Source organism: Sarcophilus harrisii, chromosome 2, assembly GCF_902635505.1.
Source record: "Sarcophilus harrisii chromosome 2, mSarHar1.11, whole genome shotgun sequence".
Taxonomy (NCBI): Eukaryota; Metazoa; Chordata; class Mammalia; order Dasyuromorphia; family Dasyuridae; genus Sarcophilus; species Sarcophilus harrisii.
This window is the reverse complement of record NC_045427.1, coordinates 528,208,073-528,223,939: the sequence shown is the minus strand read 5'-3', so window position 1 is coordinate 528,223,939 and position 15,867 is coordinate 528,208,073. Positions and strand designations below refer to the sequence as shown.

Genomic DNA, 15,867 nt, shown 5'->3' with positions numbered 1-15,867 from the left:
ATTGCTAATTTGTTTCCCAGCTACATTTTATTGCATTATCAGTTAACATGTATGATTTTTGTTACATCTTTGTATGACTGTTGTTTGTCCTTCTGTCTCAGAGGACCAAAATGGCATTGTGGTATTGGGATCAATGTGCAGAATGTTCAGATGTAACTAATCAGACCAATACAAGTTCTGAAGACTCTACCACAAGCCAAGCACAGAGTCTTTATGAATATTTGCAATAGAGGTATCTCCAAATTTGTATGTCATGTGTTTCTTTTAAGCTATTAGAGTTTTGTTTTGCTCATAGAGCATAGCCCCTCCTTTGATGTAGGCATGACATGCTGGATAATCCTTTGCCAGTGTCTCTCCTATTTCACTTTGATACCAAAGTTCCTTCCAAGAAATCTTGAAAGTATCCTTGTATTGCTTCTTCTGATCTGCATTGTAAGTACCTTTTTTGTGTGTATTCTCCAAAAAAAATAGTCGTTTAGGCAAATATACAATGTGCCCAACCCATCAGAGTTGTGCTCTCTGCAGTAGAGTTTTAATGGTTAGCAGTTCAGATCAAGAAACGACTTCAGTGTCTGGTACTTTATCTTGTGAAATGATCTTCAGAATCATCCTAATACAATTCAAATGGAAGCAATTCAGTTTTCTGTCTAGGTGCTGATAAAGTGGCTATGTGTCACAGGAATACCACAATAAGGACAGCACAATGGTCTGTTTGTAGGCAATCTAAAAATCTCTTCTCTCCTACACTTTACTTCAGAGCTCCCAACACTGAACTGTCTTTAGAAATGTGCATCAACCTCATCATCTAAATGTACATCCCTGGAATGTATATTGCCAAGGTAAGTGAACTTATCTATAGCATTCAGAATTCATTCAGAATTTTTTTCTTTTGCTATAACTGATAGTTCTGTATATGGATGGTGCAGTGGTGCAGTGCTGGCTGGTGGAGAACTTCAGTTTTCTTGGTGTTAATTGTACAAAAGTTAGTACAAGGGGAAGAAAATTGACCTGCATTCTCTTGCTTCTTAGACTTAGAGATTGCACAGTGATATTTTTTAGTTTGCAATCATCTGTGAACAAAACATCAGGCATCAACTCTCCCTTCACTTCAGCCTTTTCAAATTAAATAATTTACTACTGGTGCAACAATTGACTTTGATGTTGTTTTGTCTAGATTGAAGACATCTGACAATGTTGCTGAAAACATGATTAAAAAGTCTAGAAGTAAACACACAATCCTACTTCACTTCATTGGTGACTGGGAAAGCATGAGAGCATCTTTCAATTTCCAGAACCTATATGTGCATCCCATCTGAAAGTGACATACAATACTAATGAACTTTTCTGGGCACCCAAATTTTCCCATGATTTTTCCACAGGCCCTCCCAACGAACAGTATCAAAGGCCTTGGTGAGATTAACAAATTTTATATACAAATTTCTGTTATCCTGTAATTTCTTTTGGAATTGTTGACCAGCAAACACCATGTTGACTATTCCTTGGACCTTTCTGAAACTACACTGGCTCTTGGATGGATGAATTTTTTCCAGGTTAAGGATTAGCCTATTAAGGAAGACTTTGGCAAGAATCTTGCTGGCAGTGACTAAGAAAGAACCCCCTCCCCCCCCCACATACATATCTTGTGGGGAGTTTCATAGGACAATCTATTCCCTTTTCCAAAGAGATAGACAGTGGAGATTTAATCTCCTGAATAACAATCTCCTCTTGCCATATAACCTAGAAGATTTTTGTCAGCTTTTGAATAAGCATTGGACCACCTGTTTTGTAGCTTTCTGCTGGAATGAATCAACACTACTTTGCCACATGAGAGGAGCCCAATGTTATTTAAAACTCCTTCAGTTGTAGGTTTGACTAGAGAGGGATTGACTTCAACCTGAGGTAAATAGTCAATGGCTTCAGCATTGGTTGGTGACTGCCTGTTGAGAGTATTATAGAAGAGTTTAAAAGTCCATCTATTTTGGTTCATGTCCTTAACATTGATTAGTATGGCTCCATCAGTGCTGAGTAGTAGCACCGAAGATTTGGTCCACAAATAGCCTTCAGGGCATCATAAAAAATGCTTTAGATTTTTATTATCAGAATAGAAGCATTTCTCATCTGCCTTTTCCCATGTCTCTCTAAGCTTCACTTTCACTTTACTTTTGATGAAATTAGACATTGATTTCTTAGGAAAACTATCCTGTAGTAGTACAAACCCTATAGAGTTCTCATTTTTTATTTAGCAGCTTTTGAATTTCTCCATCATTTTCATAAAACCAATTTGATGTTTGTGAGTATTCTAGTTCAGATGAGTAAATGTGGTGCTGTATACCAAATCTCTGAAAGCTTCCCACTTCTTTCAGCTCCAGTGTTACCAGCCATCTTTTGCTCAGTTTTTCTTCCAAGTCAGCAACAAATTGTTCACCTGTTATATTGTTGTCATTGAGTTTTTAGATAGTCATCTTGTCTTGGGGACACTGCTTTTATTAAATGTGAATGTTTAGTTTTTTATTAAAGCTTTTTATTTACAAAACATATGCATGGGTAATTTTTCAACATTGACTCTTTCAAAGCCTTCTGTTCCAAGTGATTGTTTAGTTTGGAGACAATAAGTCTATGATGGGTCCAGCAGTCTTTGCAACACTTTAGCATTATCACTCTCATATTCTGTCTGTCTCTTCTCATTATAATGATATAGTCTATTAAATGCCAATGTTTGTTGTTAGGATATATCCATAAACTTTTGTTGCATTTATGTAAATGGAAGACTGTATTAACAGCTGGTGAGAAGATCATGAGAGGCACAAGTCTTCAGTGTTAAGTGATGATCTGATAGTCTGTGCCTACTCTAATGTCAAAGTCATCCAGAATTATAAGCTTGTCTTCTTTAGATACATTGATGATGAATGTCTTCAGGTCTTCATACAATTTTTTCTTGATCTCATCAGGAATAATCATGATGTAAGAATATGCACTGATGATGGTGGCGTTGCACTTTCCCACCAAGTGGCAATCACATTGTCATGATCCTGTCATTCTTTTTGGAAGCCATATAAGCTTGTTGCTAGATTAGATTTGGTTATGAAACTTATACCAGCTTCATGGTGTTCCCTATCATAGCACTCTAGAAAAATGGGTATCCAGCTCCAATTTAAGTAAGGGAGCCTTCATTTGTCAGCTTTGAATCAAAGCAAGTATTTTGATGTGATCCCTGCTTTCAGATCTATTGGATTTTGTGTTGTCCATAAGCATGTGCATATTCCATGGTGAGTGCAATTATTTTCATCTTTGCAAAAGTACATTTTTTGTGTGTTTGACCTCAGGTAGCATCTCTGCTTTCTGTAGTAAGCAAGCCATTTTTAGATTAGGTGAATAAAACAATTTTAGGACATCTTTTCTAGCCCTTTCCTCATGGGAGGAGGTGAGCAATACAACCCTTAAAAAAGGTTGCTCAGATATTCAAGGTGCTGCCAAATTCCACTGCTGCTTCAGTCTTATGAGAAGATTACCATATGACATGGCATATATTTGAATCTGCTGCTTCTTCAATTCCCCTCACAATGGGGCTTTAAGATAGATTAAAATGATAAAATAATATGGAGAATGTCTTCTGACTCAAACATAAATTGGATTTAATTGAGACAGACCTGCTTGAAGTCATTGGTCTTACTTTTCCAGACTCATCAGGGTCCAATGACAGAACAAAAGTCAAAATGATTGGCTGTGGCGCAGGGTGCAGTAGAGATGATCTTGGCATCTTCAATGTTTGGCCAAACTCTTAAGTGGCCCATAGTGCCTGCTGCCACCACCTTTATGGTCCATTGGCACAAATTGTTCACATCTGCCTATTCTACCAGAGAAGCCTTGCCATATTTGGGGTAGATCGTCCCTTTATTAACCAATAGGTCTGAGATCCAGCAGCTACCCTCAACCTGGTTACCCTGTCTGTTAAGACAGTTTTACTGGGGTATGGCCACTATACATGCTACAGCTTCTTGGAGCCACAGATGAGATGGATGAAGGGGGACACAAAAGGTAGATGAGCAATCCTGCAAAGAACTCAGCAAGCCCTCATTTCAAAAGTACTAGTCTTCCTTGAACATCTGTATACTTTTTTAAATTACTGTAGTTATTATTAATGACATTAGCTAGGATTTTTTATTAGCTTCAAAAATGTGTTCAATAATTAGGATGGTCATTTTATTTTCCTAAGATTTGTGCATAGTTTTATTTCTCATCATAGACAATTTTACCATTGAAATCTTATCATTACTACTTCTGAAGAGTGACATTTTTTGACTTTTTTTCTTCCTTCTCCTGCACTTATAATCTTTAATGTAATTTGATGTAAAAAATGCTGAACTAGAGTAGAAGAAATTGGAAGGAAAGAACCAATTGGAAACATATGCTGATGCTCAGAATTGTAACTTGCAATTATTGTAGCTGAGGAAAAGTCAAGTGGGGCTGGATTGGGAAAGTAAGCTCAACTGGGTGTGGCAGCTGTGGGTAGGAACTAAGTCCCAAGACACCACAAATGTTCTAAGTAGCTAAAAAGGAAGAACCCCTGGAATGATATGAGACTGTGCAGAGGAGGAAATGTGCCTCAGAGGGTTGCTGGTACCCATAAGTTCTCTGCCTTTGAGCAAAGCCTCTAAGGCCTCACCCTAGTTACATCTATTCTAGGACTTCTGAACTATATTTGTATACCACATCCAGGTCTGAGATTTCAGAGTTGAAGGAATCAATTTAAAGCTATGATGGACCTTAGAGGCCATCAAGTCCAAATCGCCATGGATAATAAAATTTAAATGACTTGCCCAAAGAAATAAGTGGAAGGGCTATGTTTTTTTTTTTTAAGTAGAATTAAAAAAAATTTAATAGCATTTTATTTCCCCTTACCAATTACATGTCAAGACAATTTTTAGCATTAATTTCTTACAAGATTTTGACTTCCAAATTTTTCTTCTTTTCCTCCCCTCCCTTCTAAAAATATTAGGCAATTTGATATAGGTTATACATGTATCATGTAAAACATATTTCTATATTAATCATAGTTGTGGAAGAAAAAACAGATCTAAAGAAAAAACATTAAAAAGTGGAAAAATATGTTTTGATCTTCATCCAGAGTCCATCAGTTCTTTATCTGGATATGGGTAGATTTTCCTCTGGGAGTCCTTTGTTCTTGTCTTGGATCATTGTGTTGCTGAGAACAGTCATTCATAGTTGATCATCAGGCAGTGTTAACTGACATTGTATACAATCTTTTCCTAGTTATGCTCATTTTACTTTTGCGTCAATTTATACAGGTCTTCTCAGTTTTTTTCTGAAATCTCTAGGGCTATAATTTGAACCTGTATCTTTAAATATGAATCTAGACTCTTAATTATTTCTTTGGCCAGACAAAAATTTAAAGAGAAGGCCTTTTGAGAAAAAAAAATCCTAATATTCTGGCCTCTCAGTCTAGAGAAGACCAACATTTATATATATAGTCATATTCTCTTAAAGTTATGCTTTGATCAAGGGGGATAGAGGCATTTATAGGCTGAAAGATAGGGTCTTTTGTTTCTAGTTGTATACAGGGATTGGAAGAAGAATTGAAGATAGAGTAAACTGAGTAAGCTATTCAACCTTCTGGCTTCTCTTGAGGCATACTTTTATATTATTTTACTTTAAATGTTATTAATTCTCAGGAGAACAGAAATACAATACTGGAACAAACCAAAGAATACTGGTATATTGGAATATGAATATCCTTTAAATACTGAAACCACTGCATAAAGATCTGCCTTAGGAGAACTGTGTGTGTATGTGTGTGTGTGTGTGTGTGTGTATGTGTGTGTGTGTGTAGTGTATATATACACACACATATATATATATATAATATTCAAATATAAATATAAAATATCTCCCAAAGCCAAATAAGAATAATTACAGAATTTTGCATTATGAGTTATCTACCTGTTCCTCACTAAAATTCCACTTATATGTAATTAAATTTAGTATTTTACATTTATTTCTGATACCTATTCACTGTTTTCTTAGAAAAACTGTTTTTATTGAAATTATTCAGGCCAATTCCAATAAACTTGTTATGGAGAGAACCATCTGCATTGAGAGGGGTACTGAATGTGGATCACAATATAATATCTTCACCTTTGTAGCTGTTGTTGTTTGCTTTCTTTTTTCTTTCTCATTTTTTCCCCTTTTGATCTAATTTTCTTGTGCAGTATGATAAATGTGGAAATATGTTTAGAAGAATTATACATGTTTAACCTATGTTGGATTACTTGCTGTCTAGGGGAGAGAAAAGATGGGAGAAAGGGAGAAAAAATTGGAACACAAGGTTTTGTAAGGGTGAATCTTGAAAACTATTCTTGTATCTATTTTGAAAAATAAAAGGCTATTTAAAAAAGAAAGAAATTGTTTCCACATCTAGCAAATGTAAGTAACAGTACTTTCACTACCTAACAAAATTGTTATGGAAATCAAATTTTACAGACCACAAATTGGCATGTAAATGCTTGTAATCTATATATAATAAATGCATTTTTGAAAAAAAATTGTATTTACTTAGGTGCCCAAAAAATTTTATTCCAAAAAAAAAATTTGGCTAGGTCTATGCACAGATTATTGGATTGATCATCTTTTTGGATTTGCAAATAGTAAATGGTTAATAAGTGTGTGCTGAATTAAATTAAATTGAACTTGGCCAGTCAGTTTGATCAAACAACCAGTTAAACCAATTTAAAAATAATTTTAAAAAATAATCCTACTTCATATTTTAGCAGAATCAGTTGATTTATTAATCAGTTGTTTCTGTGTTTGTATACTTACCAATTTAGCTCCATTACATGAAGAGTCAGCTTGCTGTTTAAAAAAAAAAAAAAACGAATACTGGACTGGGTTCTAATCCTAGCTAGACTCTGATTATAGATTTTTCCTTGGACAAGTAGTAAACTTAAGTCTCTGGACCTCCATTTCCTCATCTATAAAGGAGATTGGAATAAATGCTCTCTAATGTTTCCAGCACTAAATTTTTGTGGTAGGTTCTTTGACCCTCTACTCCATAATTTTTCATCCTCAAAATTTACATTATTTTTTTTATACCTTATAACTTTTTATAATCACTTTTCTAGGACAATTGTGGGAAAAGTGCTTTGTAAATCTTAAAATGTTATATGTGTATGTTATTATTTTTGCTATTTTTATCTGTACCATTTTGTTCATTATTGTTCTGTGTAATATATTTATTCAGCTTTGAAGTTTTTCAAATGACCCAGTTTTTTTTAAAAGACCATTTACAAAAATAATTTTAGCCCATCTCTTTTCTTCAATGTTGTGTTTAACAGATCAAGGCAACACATATCTTTGTGTAAGCTCACAGAAAAAAATGCTCATAAAAACTAATATTACCTTCTCCACATGAGAACGAAGTGTATTTCGGTTAATTAATTTGAAAGTACAACTTAATTAAACTTTCTGTCTTAAGGAAGCTTTCATCTCAGAAAACCTTTCAGAATAAAATGTGTGTTAAAGTCTCAAAACGATAACCAAAAATTAAATTTCATTTTTTAAAGTGTTCATTCCTGATCTGTGAATTCATTAAGTTTGATTAGTGCCAGAAATTCCACCCTTCTTCAAAATTACAATGAAATTTTCATTTTGCTGCCCTGACCTTATAAGCAGTCCCCAAGGTTAAACTGCAAAATGCTTCCCAAAGCAAATTATATATGAATGATCACATAGACCTAAAGCTTACTTACTTGAAAACAGCTATCAACAGATTGACCAACAGAATATTAGCTACCAAGAGATAACAAGCCATGATAGCAGGGGTGAGCCAGGCCCCAGGAATGCAAGGAGGAAGTCTTTTGCCATCTTCATCAAACAGGTTTTCTCCACATGGAGCTAAAGAAAAATACATTTTTTTTTTGTTTTAGTATTTGCTTAACTTCTAAAACAATTTTTTAAAAAGAGTTCAGGGATGAAATTTATATAAAATTCTCTGCTCCATAGAAAACAAGACAAACAAAACATTATTGTGATTTTGTTGTCTCTGGAATGGAGAAAGATTTGGGGAGAAGCATTTCCAAGGTTTGACTCTTGCTTTGAGTGTACGCAAATAAAATTTTTAGAATTTTCATTTAGAAGATAATATGATGAGGAATATATAAATAGCACAATATGCAAAAAAAAATGTTCACCTTAGTTTTCTATAACTACATCTGATCAGGATCATTGACTAGATATATAAATAGAAGAGGGACAGTGCTATGTATAATTAAGTACTTACTGCTCCATAGTCTCTCATTTATATACCACATTGAGGTTCCAAAAACTTGCTGCAGTAATCTGATAGGTAGTACAAGTCAACTGAACAAACGTTTATTAAGTAGCAATCATAACCAAGATACTAGGATAGGGATTGGTATAAGGTATTGGTATAAGGAACTCACAGATGAATACAGGTCAATATCTTGTCTATGACTTACAGTTTTATGTATTTGCTCAGTGCTGAGAAAGCAAGTAAGTTGTTCAGAGACATACAGTCAGTAGACATCAGAGGCAGGATTTGAACCTACATTTTCTGGTTTCAAAATCAGTTCTTACCACCTTTAACAAAAGGAGGCAGTGGACTTCAGAGACATTACTGCTACTTGGGATGAAATCCATGGAATAAACACGCAAGGATACTTGAAAAAAATAAAAAAAAAGATAAAAGGATTGGTCTGGGTAGAGCAGCACTGTATATTAGGAATACCATGTTCATGTGAAAAAGTTACAGGAACTAAAGAAGGGAAGCTTGTTATAAATTACAGGTAAAAAAATCAGTGGAGAAAGGATGATCAGTTCTGTTATTGGAGTATAATAAAAACCACCCGGAAAGAAAGAGAGGAAATAAGAGTTCAGGAAACACACTAGGAGCAGAACTCCTAGTAATTTCTTTACCTATCTTCATGTTAATTTCATTTTTCAAAAAATGAAGGAATCAAAAAAGGAAACTTTTAATCTGATTCTAAAAAGATGAGAACTCTGGGAGAAGATGAATAATGCTATTTTAAAACTGGGGATAGTAAAAGGAAGGAAAACCAGGCATGGCTTATGAGATACCTTTGATTTTGGGAAGTCAAGTTTCAGAGGACTGAAAGGTAAAATGCCAGATTAAAAGTCTAGGAGAGAAGTCATGTCAGGAGGGAAGGGAATCTTTTAAACAGTGAAATTCTTTAAAAAAAAAAAAAAAGAAAGAAAGAAAAGAAAAAGAAAAAAGATATAGCTCCAAAAGTAACAATAATTATAATTTACTTATATTTTAGCAAAACATTTGACGAAAGTTTCATGTGACAGAAAAATAAAAGCACAGGATAATAGAAATGTTTTACAATGTTTCCTTGGTAAGGTCATGTTTAAAGTATTGATTTTTTAAAAACTACAATTAAAATCAGGAAGACCCAGGATCAAATCTTGCTTGGGATACTTAGCTGTGTAACTGTCAAATGAGTTAACCTTTTTAGGCCTCAGTTTCCTCATCTATAAAAGGAGAAGCGGTGGATTTGACATCCTCTAAGTTCTCTCCCATCCCTAATTTAAGATTTTCTGAAGCACTTAATTGACAGAGCTAGGGCAAAGACTACTGACTCAGAAAACAGTGATTGAGTGGTTACATGAATGTCTTAGTCATTCTAACTGACCCAGTTAGTATAATGTGTGTGTGTGTGTGTGTGTGTGTGTGTGTGTAGAACAGTCTGGGATAGAGTGATATCATGGTAAAGTGGAAGGTATAAGGAATCAGAAATCTAGAGGACCAAGCTTTAGGACCAAGTTTGCCCCTACTTTGCTTTGTAATTTTGGGTAGGTCACTTAATTATGGGTTTTGGTTTTCTCACATGTAAAGTGAAAAGCATTGGACTGTATGATCTTTAAATTCCAAAAATTCCATGCTTCTATATAACTAAATAGGACCTATTAGTTAATGAAAAAACAAATGTGTTCAATGATATCATTTCACAATATTTGCTTTCCTCCAGAGTTCCAAAGGAAATAAAAATGACATTCTGCTCTCTGTGGAAGGAGTACAGTTTAAATGTCAATGTTTAGTGAAAGGAAAAGGCTAATGAGTACATTTTATTAAATGAAACTCATTACCGCCTCCCTTTGAAACTTACGATTAATTTCCATGGCATAGACTACACAGCAATCCGAAAGCAAAAATATTTTTAAGGGGGAAAGAAGAGAAGACAATGTAATAATTCTAAATAAAATGAAAACAAAAGATTAACAATGCAGAAACTGTTTTGCTTCCAAGAAATGCATTTAAGATTTGCAATGTCAATACAGTATATGGATTCTTTAAAACAGTAGTTTGAGAACTATTCTAAATAATGCAATGTAAAATGTTAAATTACCAATTATCCTTTATCCATCTTGTCAATATTCATAAATTCCAAGTATTAGAAATAGGAACAACATTGCAGCAATTAAAAATATTTTAAATGCACAATACCTTTGGCAGATGATCACTTCAAAATGTAAGTTAGCTATTTTTCAGCACAAATATAAATAACACAGTACATCAATTTTTAATATAATACTTATGTAGACAATTTAAAATCAAAGTCAATGCAATTTTTGGAAATTATGAAGTACTAAATTAACCTTTTCCCCCTATTAAAAAATCATCATTGTATTTTTTTAAAAAAAGGAAAAATGCTGTTGAATACTACCTACAGTAAAAGAACTAGTGTTAACCTAAACAAATATTTTCATGAAACAACATATAATTTCCATTTTCTGGCTTACTGAGTTAGTAATGAACATTTAATAACTATTTCTTGTGTATTTCTAAACATATTCTTGAGATTTTACTTCAAAAACTTAAAAAAAAAATGAATTGAGTCAAGCCACAAGAGGTAACTTAATGGTGTGGTGTTACTCATGTGACATAAATTATTAGGAAAATTTTAACTTCATAGACATATGGAATAGTTATCTTCCATATCATAATAAGATATTAGGAGGATGTTAATAAAAGGAAATAAAAATTAGCATTGGAAACAGGAAGAATAATAGACCTTAGTTATCCTGTTTGCTGTATGAGGCTTCCTCTGTAGGAAAAGCCTTGGCTTATAGAAAAAAAATTGAATTGACACAACTAAGATGAGGAAACATTAAGATCTGGGTGAGTCAACTCACTTATTTCCCAAGGCCCAGACTCAGGGTTGAGGAAATCTTTCAGAATTATAATGAGAAGCTTATAGAGAGGAGGAAAAAATTGATATTCAGAAAATCAAAGTCTTGAAACCAATACTTTCCTCCCCCTAAAATAACTCAACCCCCAATAAAATAATGGTAAAATACATGATTTCCAAATTAACATGGGTATTTCTATTAATTTGGATATGATCATCTGCCTCTGAAACAGGAAACAGAATCTTACTATGAATTCTACTCTTACGGTCTATCTGGTCTGCAAACACTTCTCCATAGATCATCCAATAGGGCATATAGAAGATGTTACGAGCTAGTCTCCAAGAAGGTTCTTCATCTGGGTGTAAAATGGCTTGTCGGGCCACTCCAAAGCTCATCAGGACAACCAGCATGATGACCACAAAATAGAGCATGTCAATCATCTGCATGGATAAAATATATGTTAATATGTTAAGACTAGAACACTCAAGCTCACGTTATGTAATATAATATCAACTAAAGATTGTTTAATAATAAAATTGTGGTGGTTGTCTCTTTTCTTTCTAGCCACCATATTCATTGTACTGTTTATTTCCTTAATCTACCATATTCTCCTCAAACCTCTTAGGTTCCAGAAATTTAATTCAACACTTTATACCCTGCTTTCATTTCCTCTAGGAGCAACAATAACTACTCAAGGGAAAGGAAGGTTAAAGAACAAAATGGGAGCATGGAAAGTAAAATCAGGCATAGTAGTACGAGTGGACTGCTGAGGATATATAACAAAAGGAAAGGAATGTATGGTATGTGATAAATGATCTCAAATTATTCAGGTGAGTTCTTTAGTGCTAATATGGTTTCTAGTTTGGGGATAGTTCAAGAATATCTAGCACTCATCAAGTATGAGTAAGTTTAGGGCACCTCTTCTGATCCAAAATAATTTGTTCCATATAAAACTGGAAGAATCACTAGGAAGTTTGCTTTTTGGTTCCTTCTGGAGTCACTCTGATGGTTAAAGCTTTTTTTTTTTTTTTTTTTTTTTCTTAATCAATCATATCAATCATAGAGAAAGTATGTTGGTCAACTTTGGTTTAGAATTTATTTAAAAAAAAATTTTTGGTTTAGAATTTCATGTCTTCACCTGAAGTAAATTTGAACCGCAGGGTGGCCTCTCAGTAGATTTGATTAGAATTGGACCCAATGTAGATTTCCTGAATTCACTGTAGGTCAGCACTCAAGGAGTGAGAAAACTTTGCTTGGAATTCATATAAGAGGCAGAAGGCCCAGTACCTTTTGACTTGATCTTCACTTTTTTTTTTTTTAATCAAATCTGTGTTCAGAATTCTCTATTGAGAAATTTCCTTTACTAATGCAGAGTAGCCAACATCTTTTTACAATTTTGATCTTAAAAGGATTGCCTGATGTCCCCAAGAAACTTAAGTGACTTGCCAAGGGATCACATGGCCTTTGTACCAGAGACAGGACTTAAACCTAAAGCAGTCTTTTATTTATCACATGGCCTGGCTTGATTATGGGAATAATTTTCATTTCCAGTTAATCCTAGTTTCTAAGACTAATATAGAGAAACCTCTCTTGCTTTTTCAATGGAAAGATGAAATTGGGGAATGTACTGATATTATGAAGATGATATAATCTTCCTTACAAGAATCAATGTACTGCCCCTAACAATCCACTCTAATCTAATAGTTATATATTAAATGTCTATTGATGTACAAAATTACTATGCAGGTCTCTGTTCTGAGGATCCAAAAACCGCCTTGAAAGTGCATTTGTTCTGCTTGGGGGAGAACAGCATGTAAACAGATAAAATCTTTATGTGATAAATTTGGGGGGGGGGGCAGAATGACTTCTATCTGTTGTGGGACTGAGGAAAGGCTTCCTATAGTATGTGACACATGAACTGAGTCTTGAGGAAGGTTCTAAGAGATAAAATTGAATTGGGAGTGTATTTCAAGGGTGGAATATAGTCTTTGCAAACTCATGAAGACAAGAGATACATTTCTGAATTTGGGGAACAGCAAATAGGTTAATTTGGTCAGAATGTAGCATGCATGAAGGGTGAGAATGTGTAATAAGCTTGGAAAAGTATATTAGAGACAGACTATATAGTATTTTAAATAATAAGCTCAAGAGTTTATATTCTAGCCTAGAGGCAGTAGAGAATGACTAGGAGAGTGATATAGTTAGACTTGTATTTTAAGAATATTATGTTGATAGGACTGCTTGCCATTTGGGGGAGGGGGTGAAGGGAGAGAGGGGAAAAGTCGGAAAAGAAGTGAGTGCAAAGGATAATGTTGTAAAAAAAAAAATTACCCAGGTATGGGTTCTGTCAATAAAAAGTTATAATAAAAAAAAAAGAATACGTTGGCAGCTCAGTGGAGGCCAAAATGGAGAGGGAAGAAACGGAAACTGGAACTTCAATTAGGAGGCTGTTCCAAAGATGTAGATAAGAGGCAGAAGGACTTAAATTGAGGTGGTGGCTAGATGAGGGGAAGGAAGGGGACTTGATTTAAGATATTTAGTTAAGGTCCTAATCAGGACTTGGCACAACAAATTTGGGGTAGCAATAATGACGGTGTGAAAAAAAAATGATCAGTCACTTTACAATTAATATATAAATTCTATATATATTTTAATTACCCAAATAATAACATGGGCCACTAATAATCAATCATTTTACATAATCTGTGGCCTCAATTTTTAGGCTGTATTTTTATCATTGCATCTCAGTTCTACTATAAATTAAAACTATCCACAAAGAAAAGGAGACAAGCAGAGCTTTGGGACCCTTTGATTACAGAATAAAGGAATCTCCAGCCATTCTAGGTACATATGGAAGTTAAAATGTGTGTGGTTGCTAATGTGTATGAAAAATTAATGGTTGAAGGAAAATTCCAAAATTTGGAAAGTGTTGCAAAATGTTGAAAGTGTGACAAAAGATTAGAATCAAGACTGGAAGAAAGCTTTTTTGAGGTCATCTAGTCTAACCCCCTCATTTTATGGTTGCAACAACCCTGTTAGATAGGTAGTATTAGGCCAAAACTGAGTCTCAGAGTTAATCTATCTAATTTAAGATAGATTAAACTCTATCTGCTCATGGTAACACAGCTAGTAAATGTTAGATTCAGGTTATGAATCCAAATCTTTTGAGCCCATAGTTTCCATTCCTATTACTACACCACTTTGTTTCTATTAGTATGTAGTGGGGATGAACACAACCTCAATATTCATACATGACAAAAATTTTCTTCTCTTTTTTGAGAGGTTTCCCCGATGGAAATGAAGTTCTAGTTTTAAAATAGAAGTAATTGGTAAGGAGCATTTGCTTTCAGTAAATTCTTTTAGTCAACTTTGCTGAAATACATTTATTCAGTAAAATGAAAAAAATTTATATATTGGTCATATAATGTTTTTTGACATCTATTAATGTCTTGAACTACTATTTAAACATTTTATTATTATTTTATTTTGTATTCTTTCCAAGCAAATGATAGGATTCAGAGACCAGAGACTGTCTTACAATTCTTTATATCTCCTCTAAGATTTAATAAAATACTTCATACATAATAACTATTCAATGCCTATGTGTTGATTGGACTTAATTGGATTCTGTATATAGTTTATAATAAGAAAATATTATAAGCCAAAGGCCAAAATCTATTTTTAAAAATCCTAATCAATTCACCAAGTCATAATACACTGATAAAATTGATTTGGTTAGTCAAAGATTACAGATACTAACCATCTTTCCAATCATCATGACATAGGGCCCTAAGTACTTGTTCACACCAAAGATATCCAGGACTCTGATATACCAGAAAATGATATCCACACAGTATATTACTCTTCCATAGCCCATGTATGGCTGATTCTGAAGGCGAAGAACTGCCCCAATCATGAACACTGAGATGGCCACAAGGTCAGTGATATTCCAGTATTCCTGAAGCCAGACTTTCACTTTCTGACTGAGTTTGCCTGGTTCTGACATCAGTATCTGAAAACAGAAAACCAAAGAAATATTAACTAATTCAAATCCAAATGAACAATAGGAATGGGCCTCATTTTATGTTTTATTTAATTTTAAGCCTGGAAGAATTCCAGCAGTCTAATAAATGTGCCTTCTCAATCATTCAGTAATCAAGCATTTATTAAGCACCTACCATGTGCTAAACACTAAACTAGGTGCTGGAAATATATAGATAAAAGTAAAACAGCTCCTGACCTCAAGGAACTTAAATTCTATTATACCACTCTGATATATATATATATGTGTGTGTGTGTGTGCATCTGTGTGTATACATATATACATACATATATATGTATATATAATGTGTGTATATATACATATGAAGATTTCTAGGGAAGGAGAATGTACCAAATTTCTGAGGTCCCTTCTACCTCTAGCTCTATAATCCTTTTCTCTTATAATCTTTCCTTCTTTTTTTTTTCTCTTTCATACAAGCATTACAATTGGGAAATGCTTTCTAGATTCATAGAATGTTATAGTTGGAAGGAATCACTCTATTATTCCATGACTTTGGGCAGATCTGGTACTTCACTTCTGAGCCTCAGGTTGCTCATATGACTAGATCAAAACTTCTTCAAATGGAGGTCCCTATGGGGTCTTGTAACTGAATGTGCAGATTGTGAAATTGTGATTTA

The 15,867-nt window shown here is 34.0% G+C and overlaps 1 protein-coding gene across 1 annotated transcript in view; it reads right to left on the bottom strand.

Moving 5' to 3' along the window:
• TRPM1 (transient receptor potential cation channel subfamily M member 1) overlaps nt 1-15,867 on the bottom strand; it is a gene marked incomplete at its 5' end in the record, with an annotated part of 88,562 nt that overhangs the window by 20,509 nt on the left and 52,186 nt on the right. Inside the window, 3 exon segments of the mRNA XM_031949349.1 lie at nt 7,764-7,908; nt 11,435-11,627; nt 14,948-15,199. Of these exon segments, the coding sequence (XP_031805209.1) occupies nt 7,764-7,908; nt 11,435-11,627; nt 14,948-15,199 (590 nt within the window).